This window comes from Taurulus bubalis (genome assembly GCF_910589615.1).
Source record: "Taurulus bubalis genome assembly, chromosome: 4".
Taxonomy (NCBI): Eukaryota; Metazoa; Chordata; class Actinopteri; order Perciformes; family Cottidae; genus Taurulus; species Taurulus bubalis.
Genome location: NC_136592.1, coordinates 17,918,892 through 17,942,148, shown reverse-complemented (window position 1 = coordinate 17,942,148; position 23,257 = coordinate 17,918,892). Strand labels below are relative to the sequence as shown.

The 23,257-nt window shown below is 39.2% G+C and overlaps 3 protein-coding genes across 3 annotated transcripts; all 3 read right to left on the bottom strand.

Moving 5' to 3' along the window:
• Window positions 1-392: 392 nt before the first annotated feature.
• On the bottom strand, window positions 393-8,450 carry supv3l1 (SUV3-like helicase; the record flags this gene model as incomplete). The annotated part of the gene is made up of 16 exons (XM_079217011.1): window positions 393-1,560; window positions 1,787-1,935; window positions 2,148-2,324; window positions 2,816-2,896; window positions 3,018-3,117; window positions 3,577-3,696; window positions 4,071-4,164; window positions 5,142-5,322; window positions 5,463-5,554; window positions 5,945-6,022; window positions 6,513-6,624; window positions 6,822-6,990; window positions 7,109-7,223; window positions 7,331-7,438; window positions 7,859-7,936; window positions 8,171-8,450. 16 exons carry the CDS (start codon window positions 8,448-8,450, stop codon window positions 1,134-1,136), a joined length of 2,361 nt encoding a protein of 786 aa, XP_079073137.1. The 3' UTR covers window positions 393-1,133.
• A 2,846-nt stretch (window positions 8,451-11,296) lies between these two features.
• vps26a (VPS26, retromer complex component A) lies at window positions 11,297-14,841 on the bottom strand. Its single transcript, XM_079216911.1, has 6 exons — window positions 14,725-14,841; window positions 14,038-14,202; window positions 13,811-13,917; window positions 13,483-13,584; window positions 13,014-13,123; window positions 11,297-12,485 (listed from the first exon to the last, which is right to left on the bottom strand). Exons 1-6 carry the CDS (start codon window positions 14,775-14,777, stop codon window positions 12,369-12,371), a joined length of 654 nt encoding a protein of 217 aa, XP_079073037.1. The 5' UTR covers window positions 14,778-14,841; the 3' UTR covers window positions 11,297-12,368.
• A 3,410-nt stretch (window positions 14,842-18,251) lies between these two features.
• srgn (serglycin) lies at window positions 18,252-22,687 on the bottom strand. The gene is made up of 4 exons (XM_079217387.1): window positions 22,567-22,687; window positions 21,034-21,175; window positions 19,261-19,487; window positions 18,252-19,154 (listed from the first exon to the last, which is right to left on the bottom strand). The coding sequence occupies exons 1-4, from the start codon at window positions 22,619-22,621 to the stop codon at window positions 19,054-19,056; spliced, it is 525 nt and encodes a 174-aa protein (XP_079073513.1). The 5' UTR covers window positions 22,622-22,687; the 3' UTR covers window positions 18,252-19,053.
• Between the last annotated feature and the right edge of the window lie 570 nt (window positions 22,688-23,257).

Below are 23,257 nucleotides of genomic sequence, written 5' to 3'. Positions count from 1 at the left end.
ATGATTAACAACAAGCCAAACCCCTTGAGCCCATCATTTCCTCCAATCTCTCTGGCTCTTCGCCCAACCCTATCTTTTTATTTTTTTTTCCAGTTGTGTGTCTGGTGACCAACAATCAACCTTTAGTGAAGATCTGCGGAAACCTCGCCTAAGACATACGCAGCAAAAGGTCAAGGAAATGAGCAACATCTTTCTTTTGTGATGCATCGTTGATGACTTTGACAGTTTAAAACAAAACTATTTAATCTATAAATTAACTTCACTTAGATTTTCATCATGTTTTTGTATCATTTAGTTTCTCCCCGACGTGAGCTGTATAATACAAAATAAATAAGAAATCAAGACTGTTAAAACATACATTTAGTAAATTTTTTATTGACTAACATCTTTCCCTTAAAAATACAAACAAACATGAAAAAATATGGCATCTCAGCTGTATATATAGACGCCAACAGGGATGCACTTAATTCTATGTATACAAAACGTTGTCCAAAACTGCAGTTCATGTCAGATTACTTTCACTGACAGTAATGGCCCAATTAAGATGGATACATACTCATGCTTTTTCTGAGGATTTACATTACAGTACACTGAGCAAGATGAAAGCAAACCGATTCCTGACCTGAAAAACACACACAAACCGTGCATGTTAAAGTGTGTCCTGGTCACAATGCTTGTAAATTAGTATTTTCAACAGAGTGACTCTGCACTGAAACATTGTGGGAAACCATAATGTTGCTCGTCAGTCTGTAAATTACAACTGTGGGCATGTAGTTCAGGCAGGATGTCTATTTTTTGTCTCCAAATCCAAGTGAGGGCTGTAAAGTTTGTCATTGGGCTAATTTGACAGATTTAAATGAGTTTCCATGTCAATTAATGCTCCCACTGAAACAGAAGAATACAATGTGAGATTTTAGCACAATAAAAACAAGAAATTCAGATGGAAACGTTTAATGACCCAGTACTGGGATGTAAATCTCAGTCCATGTCCAATGACCATAATCAAACACTACTCGTGTTCAAAAGCCATTTTGGTGTTTTTACAAGCCGTCCAGGACTAAAAACAAACCACCAGATGTGATCCAAGGCTTGTATCAGTTATCAATCTCAAGTGTTGACCACGTGTGTTTCTTTCATTTCTTTTTCTTTTTCCTTTTCCCTTTGTTATTATTATTGTGAAGCTCTGTATCAAGTGCATCCTGATTGGTGAATTCCTGCTTTTGATCTTTAGACCACTCCCTCTGAAGCTGCCGGAGCAGATCAGGAGTCAACAGCCCGTCTCTCACCAGGCGACTAGCTAGAGAGCTGTCCATCTCTCCTGAGCCGCTTCGTGCCCTTTGACCTCTGCTGTTGGTCAAATGATTGCTGCTGGCACTAGCATTATTACCACCTGCTTGTCCACCCATGCTGCCTTGTGTCTGCAGGGGGTCAGTGATGGTTGGGTTAGTGGCTCTGATGAGACGGGTGATATTTCGAACGCCCTGTTGTATGATATCATCAAGTTCCTGCTGGGTTTCCCGAACCAAGGCTGTGTCTGGGAACATGTCCATGAAACGGTAGCTGCAGAGACAGACAAAAATACAATGTTATACTGTAAAGAAGACGAAACATGACCATGATGATTAGCTCCGTTTCATCAATTAAGGTCAAGTTAAATTCACTGCACCATGTTTTCACACACAACCAATAGATGATTACTTCAAAACAACAACTTCCCATAATAAACCCATTTAAATGACAAGAAGAATAATAATAAGAAGAAGAAGTGTTAAAAACATAACGTTACCTTAACCAGAGGTACAGATCTAACACATCATGAACAGCTTCCAAGTGAACCAGGTCTTTTATGTTTTTGGGTGCAGATAGAGGCCAGTTGACGTGGCGACCTACCCAGTCAAATGTCAGGGGTTCGTCTCGACTGAACTGACGGGCAAACTAACAGAAACAACAAGATTCAAATCACTGCAACAAAGCTGTAAGTCCCACTTGGAGTTCAACGTTACTCCATGCAGAGAACAATGTAACGTCAAGTTACTTGACTGATCTGTCCAAACATTAGAATATTGTGAAACAATTGACATTTTTCTCAGTCAAGCTTAACTGAAGCACATATGCTCCTTTCTTTCATGCCTTCTTCCAATCCTTACCTTTAGGAAGGAGGTGCATACAAAAGGTTGTTTCTTGTTGATTGGAGCAGTGCAGAAAACGTAGCGTGACCTCAGGTTCAGTGGAATATGCTGAATCATATCAGCCAGAAACTTGAAGTCGTCAATGTTGCAGACAAAATACATACCGTCCACCTGAGAGAGGCTGACAAATATGTCCTTAAAAGAGGAGTCACAAAATGTGTCAGGATGAGAAGATGAGGCCACAGCGTGCATGTAATAAACCAAACTAAATGATCTTTAGAGTGCAACTTCACCTGGACTTGAGCGCCTGTCTTAACGGTCATCATTTAGTGGTATCTTCTCGGCACTTATTTGCATTCTTTATGACCATGTACATCTCTTAATGTGCAGCCCAGTTTTGATCCGGTTCTCCCGGTAGGATAATGTGCTGTGTCACTCAACGCATTCATCATTCCAAAATGTCTTCAGGAAGATGTTACTTGACTTTACCGTTTTACATCTCAACTAAACTTTAGGACTAAGAAGTTCACACAATAACAACAGTCCCTCCCAAAATTAATGCGGCAGCCGTTCAAATGAGCGCCTAAAAGAAATCAGGCTGTACCCACCCAGAGAGGAATACTCATTTGACAGAAAAGGTCTGAGTAGGTAGGAGAACAAGTGGATGAATAGAGGGCTATACTCACGACAAGGTTAGACAGTGTAGCATCAGGTAAATGATAGGCAAACATCTCTATCTGCTCTGCTGTAGGATGGAGACCCGCAGTCTGAGACAGAGGAGGAGACATAAATTACACAAATTAAAATACTTACGTTTTGATCCATATCCTACTGATACCTTTACCGAAGAGCGTGTGTTCGATTTTAGGCTTGTGTACAAATGATCACCTCTATGGGGTCAACAGAGTGGCTGAGTATTTCCTTCAGAACAGGCAGATCATCTCTGTGCATGGTGGTAACTTCTCCCATTTTAAACTTGGAGGCAAACCTGATAATGTGACAGAGGAGATGGGTTTCAGAACCTACTTAAAAGAAACAAAATGACTTGTTATCAGCCACGACAGCGACGTGGGTATTGACTTGACCTTGTGACTGTGTGTGTGTGTGTGTGTGTGTGTGTGTGTGTGTGTGTGTGTGTGTGTGTGTCAACTTGGCAAAAATGTGGTGCGGGAGACGCATAACTGCAGGGAACTACCACAAGAATAGTTTTGAGTACTTTGCTGTGTGTGTTTGTCTCTCTCTGTCTGTGCGTGTGCCTGTTTGTGTGTCCCTTTCTCTGTGTGTCTCTCTCTGTGCGTGCACGCGTGTGTGTCTTTTTCCTCTCTCTGTGTGTCTCTCTCTGTGTGTGTCTTTTTCTCTCTGTGTGTGTCTTTTTCTGTGTGTGTGTGTGTGTGTGTGGTATCTTCTCTCCCACCTTTAACATAATATGGGTGAAAATGAAACTGACCTCCCTGCGCGGCCAGATATCTGCAGAGCTTGTGATGTGCTGATGGTCTCCATCTGTTTCTCCCCTTTCTCATTAACATTCGGCTTTATCAGACTGTTGAAGATTACACGTCTTATACTCCTAAAGTGAGAAACAAAGAAAGGCATAAAAATGGATAATCGTGAGTGGATGGAATCTCTACATTTTCTTAAATCATAATGTCACTATTACACCGCCTTCATAAAGCTTAAAGTCTCGTTAAAGCCCCGATGTGTAGGTTAAATCATTTCTGACTTTCTAAACATGCCAGCAAACAATAAAATAACTGACTGTTAAATGTTTCCCAATGACCATTTTAGCTAAACATACAACATGGAGGTTTATATAACATCTGCATAGAATGTGGAATACAGAAAGCTTAAAATATATATAATTTGATTACTTGCCTTTTTTTAATCTTGTTGAAGAAAAGGGAAATATCTTAACAGTGTTACAGTTTGCATGATGGTACTTACAGGTTGAGGCCCATGCCAATAGCATCTGTAGCAACCAGTATCTTGCAGGGGTCATCAGGATCATTGAACTTCTTGGCCTGCGACAGCTTGGTGCCTGTAAATAACAGAACAACAACGCTTGGTCTCCGTTTCAAAGTCTGGAGCTATACAGAAGTCTCCATCACACAAAAGGCTCAAACAATGGTTTCTTTGATTTTTATGATGTTTTTGGACAACAGTTTATAAGCCAATACACATTTTTACAATGTGGACAGTTATGTATAGGGATGGGTATCGTTTGTTTTTTTCCGATACCGGTGCTAAACCGATACCGGTGCCTAAACGGTGCCTGAACCGATACTTTTTTATTGCCAATTTTTTTTCTTCAAATTGAACAATATTATTAACTGTTTAAAGTATACTATAGATATAAATAAAAAAGTACATACAAAACACACTTCAAACTACAGCTTCAAACCTTTTAACTTCAAACTATAAAAATATATATTTAAAAAAAGAACAGGCACCAGTCCAATCAGGTGGCCTGATGGGACCGTGTGCAACAGAACTCAGACACTGTTGGATCCTAAAACTGCTGCTTTACTGGACTACACGTCATCATTAATATCAACTGGAGAGATTTGTTCCATCAAGCCGAGGACGGACGTTCAAAAGCTCGTGCTCGTGTCTCCAGCGATCTCTGTGTGCGCGCACTGTGTGTGTGAGCGCTGGAAGCCCCGCCCCCTCGAGCCCCGCTCTGCATGCAGGCAGACAGAGAGCAGAGCAGCGAGTGTGCTCTGATCCGCGCTATTTTAATAATCGTTTTTAGCGTGCGGGCACCGTGCTACCTTTTTAGTATCTATATACCGTGCAACTTTACAGAGTAGTGTAAAAAAAAAAGTATTTAAATCGGCTCAGGCACCGGAAGGAAGCACCGAAATCTTCGTTGCTTTTCGGTCCGGTAGGTACCGGACGTGTTGGACGTGTCGGTACCCAACCCTACTGAGGACCCCATCAACATATTAGGTATTTGTCTTACACATAAACATACCTTTATCTTAGTATCCTTTTAAAAACTACTCACAAACTAACCTGGGGGTAAACTCCCATAAATTACAGCACATTCCAGTCCTCTGGCCTCAATCTGTCTGCTTATGGAGTAGATGTCATTTTTACTGAAGCAAACGATGCAATCTCCTTGTCTCAAGTTGTCTAATGTTTCCACGGCTTGATCCAGGATTGAGAAGGGAGTTAACCGCTTGTAGGTGTTGACCTTAAGAGAGAGGGAGGAGTGGAGGGGCACAGAGAGGCGAGAGAGCGTTTACCCAAACACAATGATTAAAAGAAACCAGTGATTAACAGTACTGAGATGAGACTCTTCTCTTCCAGCTGCACCACATATTACAGTCTCACCTCCATCTCCTCTCCAGTGGTGTACATCAGCTCTCTGATAAAGTCTATGGCTGCGGGTTCACCGCACACATGGATCTCTTCTGCACAGAGACCTAAACAAATACAAAGATGTCAGCCGCTGAAGTTGGAAACGTCAATAAATGGTAAAACTCAAAAAAGGTACAAAGCAAACATGCAAAATCTGCGTACTTTAGGTTTGTTAGAGGTGTGCTTGTATACATGTTGTGTGTGTGCCATAAACAAGAGATTCTGAATTGTTTTCATTGATTCATTATCATGAATGTTACTATTGCAATTGCAAATATTTAGTGTGAGCTTTATTGACTGAATGGTAAATGAAAGTTTTAGATGATACTCATTCGTTCAGTCTTAGGCCAAGTAAATCATAAGGTGAGATAGAGAAATATTAGCTCCTCAACAGGGTGTGTGTGTGTGTGTGTTTATTTGACTGATTATGTTTTTTAATTATGTGTGTTACAAACCCAGCAGTGCTCTGGTCCAGGCCCAGCCTCTAGATGGATCTCTGATCATTTGAATTTCATCGATTACAGCCACCTCATCTGAAGACAGACATACAAAAAGAAAAACAAACCTTGGGCTCAATAGTCTCGGTGATTCCATCTCTTTGTTTATCAATGAACACAAACATCATTTCCAGCAGTGCCTAAACTTCTGCATGGCCTGACAAGAGAAACAGTGGGTTCTAGTGACCAATCAAAAATATCAGTAGGTGTGTTTTTGTGACTTAAAATGTCTGCTACCTGACAACAACAAATACATATTAATGCAAATACATATTAATGCATTCATTTATGGATAGTGGTTAATTGGAATTAATTTAATAAAAATAAAAAAAAAATCACAACTTGCACACTTTTTTTGTGTTTAAGAGAGTTCACCTTTTAGAAAGAGACAGCAGTTAAGCGTAATTTTTTTGATTTAGCTGATACAACTTAATGTGATGTCCAACAGAGAGGTGTTGAGTTTTCTTGTTATATATATATATATGCTATTAAAACAGAAATGTTTGTACGCGTTAGGTTTACTTACAAGGTGTGGTGACACTACACATCTCAATGGTACAGGCCACATGACCAGATGCTCGACCGTCTGAGTCCATGAAGGTCCTCTCCTCTCCAGTAACCAAGTCACATGGAACACCCTGGAAATACAAACACAGGACCAGTCAACAGTACGGTGTGGTGAGCAAGAAATAAACAACGTAATCTTTAAAAGTACACAGATAAAATAGACAGTGAGATAAAAGACATTGTTCTTTCTCAGATTTAAGACTTTTTTTTCACTTGTGTAGTAGTACTCCCCAAAACCGTTAAATGATAGAAGATGACAAACACGTACGGCGTTGTTGCTCTTTTCAAAGATCTCGTGGGCCAGTAATTTCAGGGGTCCACAGTAAACTCCCGATTTAGCAGCCAGGTAGCGCTGGATGGCGTGGTAGGTTTTACCACTGTTAGTGGGACCAGCATGGAAAATCACCTTCCTTTGGATGGCACGAGCCTCAGGGTACCTGAAGAACACACACACCAACACATACATAATGTAACCACAAAGTAATATTGTGCATATTACTACACATGAATAGGCCATTGCTGTGACATTCCTGAGTCAGGCTCCATGATACATACCAGTTAGCAGGGACTCTGAGGTCCGAGATCTTTCTCAGGTCATCCATACAGTCCAGCATTGGAAAGATTTTCTTGGCATGACGCATAAAGTACGGGTAGACGTCATCAACATGACCTGTATAACAGCAGACGTTAAAGTGTTTTATTGTTTGAATTTAATAAATGTATTAATATAATCTCGACACAACTCCATCTTGAGGTTTAATTAAAAAAACAACAAACCTGCTCCAGAGCAGATGTCACTAAGGATGATGTGCAGATCGGCGGGGAGTGATGTGACTTCCAGGACTAACTTCCTGAAGCTAATGAAGGCCTGGTGGAACAGACGAGCTGTATATACACACAAAAGACACATAAGGCACACCATGCAGGTTAGATTTCTGTTCTCATTAGTCTGACAAAACTTCACAAGATCAGGGCAGCATGTGTGACCAACAACAAGAAAGTCTTCACTTCACGTATAATTGAAAAACAAATTGAGTTTATTCGTCATACTTTTCTATGAAGATTTTATGCTTTTAACATAATAAAGTTCTGGATGATGAAAACATGTATCAGGCCAAAGAAGTGCAAATACATTTATTTCACAACAACAACAAAGTGTGACGCGATGGTGCATAAAACAACCTTAGTAAAGACTGACGTTGAGCCCCGACAGTCTGATTCTAACTGCATGCTATAGTGAAAAATGTACAATGCCGTTACAATATATTGTAATTTGTGAAAAGACAGTATATTAAAATGGCTCACCATCCAGGCCATGGTCTGCTGCCAGCTTCTGCATCTCCTTCTTCTTATAAAACCGATTCAGAACTTTCAGCAGTTCAACTGAAGCAGAGAAACAATCAGAAAATAACTTTTAAGTCTATTATTAACACAGACAATAATACACACACTGTTTAAAATACTGTTCATTGGAGATATCTCAGATAGTCTTGCCACACAGAAAAGCCACAGCACATGTTAATTACCACCTCGTTGTCTGAATTGATGAACAATTCCACAAGCCTATAGGCCACTGACACTAAAAGTAAAGACCTGCTCCAGTATAGATTTACTCACCTTTATCGAGTGGTTGCGTCAGCTCCAATCCCACACCTCCATCTGCCGAGGAGTCCGTCTTCAGAGAGATGGGGACAAACAGAGAAGTGTCTGGAGGTTTTTGACAAGAGCTGTTAGATGAAACGTGTCTGCTGCAGACCACCGAGCCCGCCTGAGGTTGTTTGTGCAAGAAACCAGACCCAGAAGACGCATGACAGGTGCCAGCAGTGGTGCGGGTAGTCCGGGTCCTAATGTGGCGTTGAAGTCGAGAAAACAAATACATACACCGGTTTACTGACATCGCTGCGAGTAGTTTGTACCCCAGGTGTAGGCACCTCCTGCGGGCTACGTACAAAACGTGTGCTACTGTGGCTCCATGCTGCTCAGCAGGTCTACATGTGTGAGTTACACAGCACCAACTTCACCAGAGGACGGTCAACATTACTCTCTTCCTGCTAGTTCAACGTGGGACAGGACCAGTCGCTGTATAGCTGTCCACAAATGTGCCTGTGTTGATATTAAGCAATTACATACATTTTATTAAAAAATATATTGACAGCTACTTGTTAAAATGATCCGAAGTTATTCGATAACATAGTATGACCTAAAATCTATTTTTATTTTAGAATACGGTGTATCAAAGTAATAAACAATATAAACAGGCATAGAAAGGACTTCCCTATAGCTGAACCAGAAGATCGTATATGCAACACTGATCATTGCCTCGCCGTCTAAATGATATCCCGTTTACAGAGTCTCTTTGAACACTCATCACCAAACCGATCTTTGAAGGTGAACGACTTGCGTAAACTCTTCAGAAAGGACTTTCTACTTGTTTCCAAAATAGAAAGGAGGCAGACTTGTAGTCCAGTATATGTCTGGTAAATTAGATAAGGCTTGTTAATAAAAAGCCATGAGGAAAGTTAGTGTCCATCATTCCATATATTTCTCTCTAATATAATTCAAGACAAAGGAATATAAACGTTGTTATTTTCTAAATGTATCTATTGCTTTTGTTTATTAGCAGGCCGTGGCCAGAATTAGAGATATCCTGATGGCATAACTCCAAATTCACCCCAACACCAGCTCTCACTGAACATTGCTTATCAAAGCTGTTACTACTATCTGCAATGTTTTTGAATACATAGCAATTAAAGTCTCTCTGAAACCACTCACTTTCCCCAGGTGGAAATCAATTGAAAAAGCCTTACACAGACAAATGTAAATGATCGTATTAAATGTGTGTGACTGGCCTTTGGTATTATTCTCACAGACTTCTTGTTGGATGAATTAACTCTTTGCACAAAACATGATGAGATGTATTCTTTTACAAAAAAGAACTGAACTCTTATAATCATAGGTTGCTCAAGAACAAGTGTTGTTGGAAAGATATTCTGTATAAATTTGCTTTATTCACGATTCATTTTGGCTATATATTTGGGTTTAGTGTATATACACATATCATACACACACATACACACACGCACAATGATGGCATGATTAGACATTGTGTAAAGATTAACATGCAGTAGATAAGACAAAGGCAGAGCATTTTGGCCTTTTAGTGTTTCTTCATTACCTTGGGAGGTATTAAAAGTACACCAAACAAACCCTACCTGTACAGTGTTTAGAAAGAGAAAATGTCTCAGACAGAAAGACAGCTTTACCTGAAAATAAATTACACAGTTACCAAACAAAAGAAAACCATATTGCAACGGAACAAATACATCTGAACTGTAGATGCGAGTGTTCAGAGGTTTATGAAATGAAACATAACAGCATTAGTTGTTCGGCAGACAAAAAGCAACCAAATATCGTACATCTTAACGAGTCCAATAAAAACAAGTAGTGATGTATAAATGTCGGTATAATTTCAAATATAGACACATGAGATCTCTGAGGTCAAGTTGTCCGTGAATGATGTTTCGTTTCAGCTTTTATGCTCCTTTGAAACAAAGTTAAGCATAAGGGGAAAGTGCAAAACTGGCCACAGATCAGAGCGTAAGGGCAAATTTAACCAACACACAAGTCCGCTAACATTCCCAAACTGAGTGAGCGTACGTGTCTTTAAAGCAGGACCTAAACTGCCGGTCTGAGCGTCACAGTGGAATATTGTTGCATTCTACAGTATATCGATACAGCATCCCTTCCAGCACTAACAACAGCAGACGTGAGCCATTTTTTTAAAACATTAGTATACCTACTTATACCACACCAACAGGCTGAAAAATGCTGCCACAAGACAGAAACTGATTGTGAATCTACAGTCTGCTGATCATGGCTGGCATCATTTCATTTTTTCTATTGAATAATTGAAAATAAAAAAGAGAAACCGCGACTCATGTGGTGGTGACGGACAGACATTTTCAGGTCCAAGAAGCCGGACAACTTCATACATTTTGAACCTTTTTAAGATATCGAAGAAAATCAACTGATGTGAGTCAACTGAGGGAGTTTAAGGGTTCAGTTAACCCAAATAAACATATTTTATCCCCCAAAAAAGTATATCTTATAGCCAGAAAGATTGAATGTGTCCAGGTTTTGTAATCTCTCTCTCTCTCCACCCCAATAGAATGGACGTCAAATAAATGAAATTTGTAGTGCACAAGGCAATTCAATCTAACTCCAAATTAATCCAGATAATTCACATATCTAGCTTGGAAAATAATGTTTTTTTGTGATTTAGGTGAACTTTAAAATATTTTAGGGAAAAACAAACAATGATTTCTAATCTACGAGATTCGTCATAAATAAACAGCACTTTAAAGAGCAAACATAAGGCCCTGCACCATAGAGTGAACCTCCAAATCAGTTTGGAGGCAATCCTGTAGTAACCAGACAGACCTCATCAGTGAAAACGGCATCAATTATTCATCTTAACATGAGACTAAAAAGTCATATTGAGCTCAAGAATCTTGATATGTATGATATCAGACCAACAACAATTAGTTAATTTGTAAATAAACTAAAAACCCATTTTGATGTTTAATTCATTAGTTGAAGCTTCTCCAGTCTGAGCATTTGCTGTGTTTCTCACATTTGGACTGTTTCTCAGACAAAAAGACATAGATGCCACCTCAGCCGCTGGGCTTACTGTGATGGACCTATGTCACTTTTTCTTCTGACATTTTACAGAATAAAAAAATCAATCAAGAATGTGCCGAAGAATGAATACTGCAATGAATCATTAATTGCAGTGTTAAATTATTTATATTTAGTTAAATTATTTTATAAAATAAATGACACTGAAAAGATAATGTCCATCTTGAATCAAACATCGCTTGAATGGAATGAAATGTTGTTGAAAACTGAAAACATGAGGAGTGGAAAATGTTTTCATTTTTACAAAACAGCCACATTTGAAAATGAAATATAAGATTCAATTCATGTTAAGATGGACATTTGTTGCACTAAACAGACATTTGCATGGAAGAATGAGCCAGTGGGCTGTTACAACATACTTAACAACTGTGAAACTCTTAATTTCTCAGCTAGATGGATGAACGAGAAAACAGCGGCATCATCGTAGACAGACAAATGTCACAGAGCACGTGTTGACTCATCGCTTAGCCTCTCGTGTCCTTCATTCAGGCTGATCCCCACGTCTTGAATACTTTAAATCACTGGCTATTTCATTCAGACTTTTGACATTTTGTAAGATGGGGGGCTTCGGATGCCAGAGAAAGTCCAGGATAAGTGCTGTCCAAATATGCAAACAAAAGAAGCTCCTGCTGCAGAACAAAGGGATAACTGGTGTGGTGGTCGTCTGTGGCCATCTCCTCTTTTCCGTCTTTGCTACTGTCTTTTTATGCTTTCAGCAAATTGAGACCGTATGGCATCACTTGTGTGTGCATGCTTTCAGTCTGAGACCCCAAGATTAAACAGGCTGCCTCACTGTTCCTAACTTGGTGGCCTAGCTGGTTTGATTTGCACTCTTACCTTGACATTGAGCTTCCAGCCTTCATGGATCGTATGCTTGTGCGACTGTATGCAAATGTATGCGAGTTTCAGTCCTGGGGGAGAGAGTGAAGGTGGTCGAGCCGCTTACATCTGAAGCTGTGGAGTAGTGATGGGCATGTCTGAATGTACGTATGTTATGTGTATTCATGTGTACATTTCTCAGTCCAGGGAGATAGTGGGGCAGCCCTCACACCTCTGGCTGTTCAGCAGTGAAGAGTTGGTGTGTTTTTGTGTGTATTTTCAGTTCATAGCATTGCAATTACATCTCTGGCTGCTCTTCTTTCACTGGCTGGGTTCGGGGCTCAGGCGACTCGTAGCGCTGAAGGAAGTTTCTTTTCTTTATCTTCTCTGGAGCTTTTCGCCACAAAACAATCTCCTAAAGACAGAGGCAGAAGAATGAATGAACAAACACTTGTATTACTTAAAATTATCCAAATTAAAAATCTAGTGGCACCTAGATATTCAGCGTTTCTCACAAAAACTCATTGTATCGAACATAACCTTCCTCATAAAGCATCTGCAGAGAGGATATATTAAATACTAAAAAATCTGCATTGTTTACATCTATGTCGGCTTGGTAGTTGTGGTCTTCTTCACTGCCTTTTTTGGCAATTGCTAGGCTTCTTGGGGAACAGTTACTACAAATTAGTAGTAAAGCACAAAGACACATATTGTATTGATACAAGTAATACAATCCACAAAGTAGTCAAGGAGACAATCTACACCTGTGTAGGTAAGATTAAATCCATCCAAATATAATTTAAAACAAATTCTGCTGGTTTATGAAATATAGCTGTACTCCATGAACAAGAAGATCTAATTCATACAGCTTAAATTTAAACTTCAAAGTAGAAAGACACAACATTGTATAATCGTCTTTTTTTATTTGTTTTTAGTGTGTTACCTGTTGTTTAAAGTATCTCCTGTCCTCTTCATCTACCAGCACCAGATTAAGGAAGTAGCGTACAGAGAACTTCTTGTTGACATCCCTCATGGTGGGTGTCAGGTCATATCCTGTTAGAACACAGAAGATGGGATACGCTATTTAGGTACAAATAGGCTATTTAAATTATTTATTAAGAGGTAAACTGACACCCTGCCGATACGACACACACACACTATATACACATATATATATATACATATATGTATATACATATATGTGTATACATATATGTGTATATGTATGTATATATAGTGTGTGTGTGTCGTATCGGCAGGGTGTCAGTTTATATATATATATATATATATATATATATATATATATAAATAAATAAATATATATATATATATATATATATATATATATATATATATATATATAACCGCAAGAGAAGATGAAGGAGAAAAAGAAGAAAAAGCAAACAACTTACCTGCCAGGAAGAGTCTGATGGGAATTGATTCTCCTTTAACTGGAGCTCCATCCATGATTTCATACTTTGCAACCGTCTCCGTCTCTGTGGTAGTACTGGGACCTAAAACATAGCACAAAAATGACAATAAGTGATAAAATATGGAAAGTGGAGCAGAGCTGACGGACGTTTCTGTTCTTATTGGGACCTAATTAACCAACTACAGCATTGTATAGGTAGAGGGGATGAACTCCAACGTTAGCACAGAGTCATGTTGCTGTCCATTCGCATGTACCCACCATGTGTCAGATTTCTTTTGGTTTCACACATGGTTTCCCTGGACTCTTACCTATGCCTGTTAACTCCTTCTTGATGAGCTGTAGCTCCATGTGTTGGATCTTGATCCTGACCAGCAGGAAGTAGATCTTCCCAACAATCACATCCTTGAGGTGGTATCTAACAAAGAAACACATCGAGAGAAGCTGCTCAAACGGACATGAACACGGGTCTCATTTGGTTTTGTGTTTTGCTGTGGAGGCAAATAAGTTTTCACCAGAAAAACTACACTGGTCTTACTTGGATTTATTGTATTCAAACTCAATGTGCAGACAGTCTTCTATGCCGACCTCCATCTTGATCGAGTTGTTGACATCTGGGTAGCTGGCTAACTGGTGGACAATCAGCTCGTATTCCTTCACTAAGTCAGACAGACGACGAACTATTGTCACCCTGAGGAAATACCTGTGAGAAGAACATGTCGTCATCCAAAGATAATTCCCCACTGTATCAAAAGTTTGTATTAATATTTCATGTACTGTTATCAGAGTTGGGCTGTTTCTGAGAAACTAAAATGTTTTATCAATTAGTTCAATTAATTTGGATTGACTAATTGATCATGAAAGTTTTCAGAACTAAAAATCACATATTACAGTGTTGACTTGAGCACTACTACCAATATCAGCAATATACGTATGTATGTGGGTGTCAGGTCATATCCTGTTAGAACACAGAAGATGGGATACGCTATTTAGGTACAAATAGGCTATTTAAATTATTTATTAAGAGGTAAACTGACACCCTGCCGATACGACACACACTATATATACATATATACACATATATATAAATATATGTATATACATATATGTGTATATATATGTATATAACTTACCCTGTAACTATCCACCCTATAGTGGTGTAACAGCACAAGAGGAATATGAGAACCTGCCATTAATCTGATGTCAAGCTGTGTAATAAACCTACCTTAGCCTGACATTTGCTCCAGTATACGACTCATAGGGCTTCTCCACCTGCATGAACTCAAAATCATAGCTCCTGTTCTGGGTGAGTTCTCCAGGTAGAGCCAACTCTTTCACCAAGTCCACAAATTCATGGGTGTTGCTCTTATCAGAGAACAGCTCTGAAATACAGCAGAGTGGATTTAGAGTGATAGTGTATAATTCAAGAAAGGCACTACACATAAGTTGACTTTTGATTCCATGCTCTTAAAACACACTGCTGTCATTCCTCCTTCTCCTCCTGTTGGAGGAGGGTTTAGCTCCACTGTGGCAGGCGGCACATGACTACCACATGCTCTGCTAAACCTTTTAGCCACATGGGAAAGCCAGCAGCGTACAGTTGAAAGGTACTTTTTTTTTCTAGCTATAAAGCGATGCATTCAAGGCGCATTTAGAAGTGTTTAATTTAAGCAATAAAAGAGTTGAGTACGCTCATTAAAATCTCCATACAGTGTACTTTAATCACGCTTACCTATTTGTCCAACAAACTCGATGCGGATGCCCTGATGCTCCAGTCGTTTTCCTCCCTGCTTTACATTTAGATTTACCTGGGGAGAACATTCCCGAGTAGATCAAGTGTCATATGAACCAAAAATATGTTGTCACAATGACAGTTTGACACATTACCAATGTATCAATACATTTGACGCTTAAAGGAAAAAAAACTAAGATATCCCTTGTTATTACAGATATATTGGATGCTACAATATTGGTTAATAAAGCTTATGAATCAGCTGAAACATTTGTGGCTCCTAAACATAGATGATCCACTTCAGGTCAGAGCAAATCTTTCAAACACATCAATAGAACCTTCATTTCCAACTAGGCTCAGGTAAAGAGAGGATCCCAGAATAGACTGTGGTGTGTTCGAGAAGTCCATTATTTGCCTACGGAGTACTGTTAACTGATAAATAAAAGACAGCAAATTTAAATCATGCTTTGTGTAGGAATGCCTTACGGGACCTTGCGCTCTGAATCCCACTGTATAAATAATGTCAACTCAGTTTACCTTGCCAGACACAGACTCTCCGTCGTAGAACAGGTAGTGTTTCTCCACTTTCCCATCTTCTGTCTTCAACTCAGCTGTCTTTCTGTTCTCTGCATCATTCAGCAGTACGTCTATCTCACATACCGGCCCAAACAAACCTCCTAGGAAACTCTGAAAACACAATGAATGGCATAGAAAACAGTGTATTACAGACAAAAACAAACAAACAGTTTAAGAAATGCAAAAGTCAACTTGTTAAAGGTGGACTAACTAGTGATGTCAGAATAATGTGTTGATTCAGACTTTATTCAGAGCAAATAAGGAGGTATTGTGGACAGACCATTCTGGCTATCAACTAGAAAAACATTAACTGCACAATGTTGATGTCTTTTTTTTTTCAATCTTCAAGGTTTATCTTTCTTAAAATGCTGCAGGTCAAAAGATGTCTAGAACTGACAATTTAACAAAAGAAAAAAAAAAAGGCAAATTCAGAGCAAAGACTGAAAAATCTATAAATCACCATGATATGCGGTTATCTGAAATACAATTTTCCATCTGACATTATAGATGATCGTGACAGGTCCGAGAATGCATTCTAGTTTACAGGCACTTTAAAACTAGACGGATGGAGACAAGGATATTGGAGGTTGTTAACGAACATCTCTACGGACTCTGATAACAGACAATGCCAAATATCTATCTGCAATAATCACAAACACACCACCACTAAGTTATCATATATGTGCACGTGAATGGGACTCACAATCACAGTCTGAGGTTGTAACCATGTAAATCCCGCACAGCTACTCCCTATCTGTTATTGCCACACTAACTCAATCACTTATCACCGACTGCACAGCCACATTATTTTCCTCTGAGCTGGCAAAGAGTCACATAAACATGCTTCAGCATGCAGCAAATCTGGAGGAATCAGCCCAATCATCAAGATATCAGGAGAAACTGGTGTAATGCTTTTTAACCACTGTATCCCCTAAAAAAGATGCATAGATAATATGGAGGAATCCAAGAAGAATCTCTTAAATCAACCACATGAGCTACAAAAGAGCAAACGACATGGTAAACACAGCAACAGTGCAAAGCCAGTGGGTGTCGACTTGCAATTGTCCTAAACTCATTGAATCAAAAAGCGATCCGCACTTGCTTTAAAACATTAAACATTAAACCATTAACGTAATGTCAGCGTTGTTGCAGCAGTTAAACATGCTTATGTGTCACTCGGTACAATATTTCACATCACATCCCGGGAACAAACCAGCAACGTTAGCTCACACGAACATGTCTCTCAGCCTCTCAGCTTTAGTTACCAAACATAAACCAGCACAGAAACTATTTAAATGACTAACCAACACGTTTAGTGGCTGTCATCGTGAACCAAAGCCTCTGGGCCGTTTGCTAACTCACTAAAACATCAAGAGAGGAAGCGAAGACGGCCTCGAACTGAGGCTCGGTCGACTAGCCCATCTAGTTAGCTTTCCTGCCCGTTTACACGTCAAATAGTTGCTGTCAAGGAGCATTTGCGGGTCTGTGTGACTATTTTATGGTTCATTCGCCCAGTTAATTTCAGTGGAGTCCGAACAGCTGACCCCTTTCTTTACACTCACCATCTCGGCCGTCTGACAGATAGTTGAAGCTAACAGCTAGCCTCGCTCCGTGTAGCCAGTCTCACTGAAGCAGGAGGTAGAACCGAGGCTCTCCGTCACGTGACCCGTCATGTGGGACCAGGGGGTGCTACTCACATTGTATTATTATATTAGTAAGAAAAGGTATTAAGTAAGTTTGTAATTACAATTGCTTGTTGAAATTACTTCATTACTGTGTTCATCTCGTTGCTTCATAATCACATTGTCATGTTGCTGTATTCTAGTGGGATCTACAGAATTACATTAGACAATAGCCCCTTTAATCAGAGCCTGACCGACCACGAGGCAAACATTAATATTAATAGTTGAGGAAAAAATATCGTCTGATATAGGTTTTTTTTGTTTCTAAGATAAACACATAACACAAACCTTTTTGACAGGGGCCCCTTCAATTTGATAATACAAACAATTGCGACCAAAATATGTACAGAGTTGAACTTATCCGGGCTCTCTGGTGCACAAAATGATCACTATTACAATATTCAAGTGGCTCACATTGTCTGGTCATGCTGTTTGAACAACATCTCACACATTGACATGGCTTTCCACTAATTATCCTTTAAGTGCTTTAATTCTGTTGTTACATTTGGAAAATTGCTTTAAATTTAGACAAAACCTATTGTTGTTCAGTTGTATTGACTTTGTGTGTAATGTCTATTCTCATATTCATCTTTTGTATTCATCAGTAATGATAATAATAACAACATATAATGCGTTTTATTATTATTTAGGATTTGTAATGCATCACATACATATTCTCTTTATAAAATGTCTCATTACCTTTGTCAGTATGATTGTCAAAAGTGAACTCTCTTGACCCAAAAACTACCCAAACTACCCAACTGACTGTGGAGTTATTTATTAAACAGTTAGCAGAGCAAATATCAGGACAGTTTTGATAAAGTCTAGTGAAAACACATTTGATACTGTTACAAATACAAATTAGCCAACGCACAGCATGTTGAAATGCATGCACAATACGTATTTTGAATATGTTTCCGCTCACAGTGGTTTTCATGAGTGGTTTGGGTTAAAATATTCTCATGTTCAACTTTGCAGACCAAAAGTTCCTAGAAGATGTTGCACAGCCCTCCGGGGTAAATTGTCACAACATTTGAAACAAAGGGATCAAATAACATAAATAAATCATGTATTATAGGAACACATGCCTCATAGCTCCAAAAACTGGTTGGAACCACAGCTGCACAGCGTGAGCAATGCATGGACAAAGGGATCAACTTATTGCACTGGTATTACAGTTATTTCAAATTTTAAGTAAAAAACACAAAAACAAATTAGTAAAAAGCACATTCCAACTTACATATCGTTTCTACAAGAAAGCGCAAATACAAGTCACTGTCAACTTAATCTAAATTAAAGTGTGTATCATTTATGCAGACCTTTTTTGATTTTTACTTTGGCAGATATGTTTTCATTGTTTACAGTTTTTATTTTGCCCCTAAAGACCCACCAATAACACTAAGAATATAAAATATATATTAGGCATTTGTCAATCTCTGAAAACTATGTTTTTCCACCACCAGGTGGTGATGCAATATTAGGTTTACTATTTGAATAGACAATGTGGAAATAAAGCAGATGCTAGCAATGTGTATTTTTCTTAAAGTGGGTGAGTGGACACAATCTACAGCTGCAGAAGGTGGTCTTCTCTCAGCTCCTGCTCTGCTGGTTTTGCCCCCAGAAACCTGCTTGGGAACAACCGCCTCATGCCCTTCATGTCCCCATCTACAAGCAGAAAAACAAGGAGAGATCAGACCACATGGAGCATAAGAAAGAGGACCTTGACAATTATTGAATCCTTGCAACTCAAAATCTTTTCCCAAAAAGTTACCTTTGTATAGCTCCTCATCTTTCTCTGCCCAGGACTCGCCGGAGCCTGTCTCACCCAAGGCCCAGTCTGCCATGATCGTATCTGCAGAGCCTTCATAACCTCCGGAACCGTCCGTCTCTGCAGGTGACTCCCCCTCTTCACTTTTCATCGGCTTTTCATCCTCATACATCTCTAATTCCACTTCCTCCTGCCTTGGTGGACTCTCAGCCGCCTCAGGCTCTGCCTCTCTGAGAAACACAATGTCAGATATTGAAAAATGTTGATGGAGTTTGGCAGGTCTGTTTTTAGAAGTCTGTCCATGCTGCGCAATTGTACACACATAATTCTACAGTGACAACAACCAAACACATGTTCGAGTGAAGAAGGGCTTGTTCATGTTGAAGTTGTTACTTGCTCATGAGAAATGTTGGGTACAGCTCTATATTAAACGGGTCAGCACAGTAACTTCTGTTGTAATCAATAACAATAATAATACACATATAATAATAATCAATAAAATGTACTTGTCTTGAATAACTTTGACAAATATAAATCTAATTAGCTAAAGTAAGTAAAAACAGGCCATTTACACAGTTGTATGGATTAAACATCAAAACCCATCAAGACCCAATACTCTAAGCATCATAACCTGCAACTTCTAATGGTTTTAAGGAAAAAAGACAGTTTGAAAGTTTGATGCTGTTCCTTTTTGGAAGAGCATCAACTTGAAATAAACCAGCCAAAAAAAAATGTTTCCAATTCCCAGTTGAATTACTGTATTCTGTTTACATGCAATCTGGTACTTTTCACACATGAGTATAGTGTGGCACACATACTGATAGAAAACAATAGACCAGAAGCAGCAGCACACCAGACGTCACAGCCCACTTCCTCTCAACACTTCCCTCTGACTTCCTGTTCAAGGCGAGCTGCAAGAGGGAGGGCTGCTGCTGACGTCCTGGTGCAAGCTGATATAGGAGGCCAGATAAGACTCGGGCTAAAAACGCAAAACATCCTTAAGAATAATCTTCATTTTCAAAGTTATCCATTATTATTCACTCTGTATCCTTTATGTTTGCTACCATCTGTCGTCTCTATACTCCTTGCCTTTTTGGCCCCTTTAAGTCTCCGATCCAAAATCAATTATAGAATTGTTGATAGAAGTGTAACAAGCAAGTTTCAGCTGTACTTTTAACCAATTATATTGATTAGACCAGGTAATCATGAAGGTATAGCTCAGCGGAGTCGCATACACAGACAGCAGACAGCTGATTTAATCTATTCAAAACGCACTGTGTGATTTCAACAACATTGTAGCTGTACTGCAGCTGAATGAAATATAATCTGTGGTTTTCATTTGAAAAAAGTTTCCTTTTTTTAAAAACATTTGGTCATTAACTGATTGATATAAGAGGAACCATAAAAGAAGAAACAGGTCTGAGACCAAGATTGAAATACAGACTTCCTCAGCAGTCACACGCATTAAAACACCATATGTGCTAAACACACACACACACACACACACACACACACACACACACACACACACACACACAAAAGACCTGCATACACCCAGAGATAGACAGAGCTTGTGTTGTTGTAGTTCTGTTAGCCGAGATAACAGATCCAATGCATCATCAGCATTTTAATACTTGATGTCTGCATTTATATGACAACTCATATCAAGTATGCTATATTATCACAGCGATGGTTTTCCAGACAAATGTTAACATCAAAGTGAACTCACTGCTACAAAGACACTCTCACAATGCGTCACAACACATGAATACTTACAGATAGCGCGCAGTTGAAGCAGGCAGTTTGGCTGGTAGGTCTGGACTCCATGCCATTTTTGGACTTTGTTGGGTCACACAGTTGGCCTGGTCGCCCTCGGGGTTACATTTCACAAACTTATACACAGCAGTTCTTGGTGCTCCTAGAGAGAGGGTTTTAATGTTCAATTTGTGTTTTTTATGCAACATTTTATGCAACAATTTACTTTTCGTCAAAGTGCTCTTCTTGGGCAACATCAGGTTGCTCATCTGGAACAGTTCACTGTGACAATTACGGTTTAGTTCCATGTTTGAAGAGTTTTACGAGATTACAACATTATTCTACAACAGAGTAAGTGACGGTTGGCCTAATGGACTTCAGCATGGTTTATTTTCTTCAGTAGTAAGAATAGGAACTAACAGCGCCACAGCTTTTTTTCTCAACACATTGCCGCAAGTTGACCATGAAGATCATCTGATGCTAAAAGCATTATTATTTTTCACCAATAGGATTAGTAAAGAAATCAGCCAAAAGCTATCAAAGGTTTCATAATCATCTGACCGGGGGATCTTGACTGTTTGATGACTAATGTTGAGCATTTATTTGTGGATTTCATTTGCTTTGGCATATTTCCTGTTTTGCCCACACTGTCGGGCTCTTGGCATTGATACAATTCATAAATAATATAGATATTTATTACATTAAAACTGACTAAATTGATTATTTAGGTCTACAGTAATTGGCAAAATCCGATAATTACAAGAGGCCGAAGTAACAGGTGTTTTTCTTTTTAGATTAGTGGTACAAAATATATGGAAAACACATGTCCCCATAAATGGCCGAATACATTGGATATTGAGGGTTAATACATACTTAAATGGACTGTTTATAGTTTATAGTTTATTTATTTATTTAAAAGCAATTAGTCGAATCAGATATAATTAAATGTAAGTATATCAAAGGATTTGTATTATTAACAATTATTCACAATGCAGTTTCCTTCCTCAAAAGCCACACTACTTGTGTCATGGAAATGAGAGTCCAAAAAGCCCCTGTTGCTACACAAGACAGAAACTTCACTCGGAAAATGAAACTTCTTTACTTCGATTTAATACGATCTCGATCAGACAGGAGCTCCGACAGTTTTTCCCTCACAAACCTCAACATGTTTTCCTCATCGTCACATGTTATGTTGTGAAACAAATAGTTTAACTTTAGAGTTGTTTTTTTCTGAATACTACAGCTCAGCATTGAGGACAGAGAAACCTGACGTTGACATATGAGTCATGTACTTACGGTAACTCCGTTCTGCTGACACAGTGAATCAAATATTTGGAATTGTTCCGAATTTACTTATCAATCAACGACGTCTGACTGCCGCCAGACCCCAGTTTGGACCACATGCGCTAATTGTGTGAGGGAAGCACTAAAGCTGTCAGGATGTTGACGTGCCCACTACGAACTGTCCACATAAAGCCGACTTCAAGTCTGCATGCGATCTGTACCTCCGTCACGAGAGTCACAAAGTATAGTTTACAATAACATTGAACTTACCCTGTCCGTTATGTACGGCGAGGCAGGAGATAATGAAGAACAGGATCAGTTTCATCTTCAGCGTTGTCTTTCCTGAACAATAACACCAAAGAAATATAAAGGTGTTCCTTCCCAAGTTGAAGCTTCTTGTGCTGGTGGTGAAGATTAAGTGTGAACTGTAAACTCAGACAGCACAACTCCCCCTAAAAGAGCTCAGCCCATCGAGTGCGTCATGGTTTCCTGAAGTCTTCTCGTGAAGAAGAATAAGAGGCTGAACATCCTCTGTGGAAACTTTTGCATTAGCAGCCTCAAAATATCAGATATCAGGTCGGAGTTTTCGTAACTGCACACTTCGGAAATACCAGAAGATGCAATCTGTGTAACTGATTAACGATCGAGAGGAAGCGACAATTTGTGTTAATTGGCTGCGGACTCGTTTTGTAGTGAGATAAGAAAACGAAAAATTCTGTTTTTTAAAGAATGCAATTCAATTCAGTTCAATTCATTCTTTTGTAGCTCTCTTTAGTTAATCTAAAGAGCAATGTTATGGACTTGTTTCGTGTGTGCGTGTGCGTGTGTGTGTGTGTGTGTGTAAATGAAACAAATATAACTACATGATCAATCAGCTCCCCTCCTCCCCACACAGCAGATAACCCCCACAGCCCAGAACCGGCTGAAGGCCGTCACATTGTCAATCATCCATTAGTCCGTG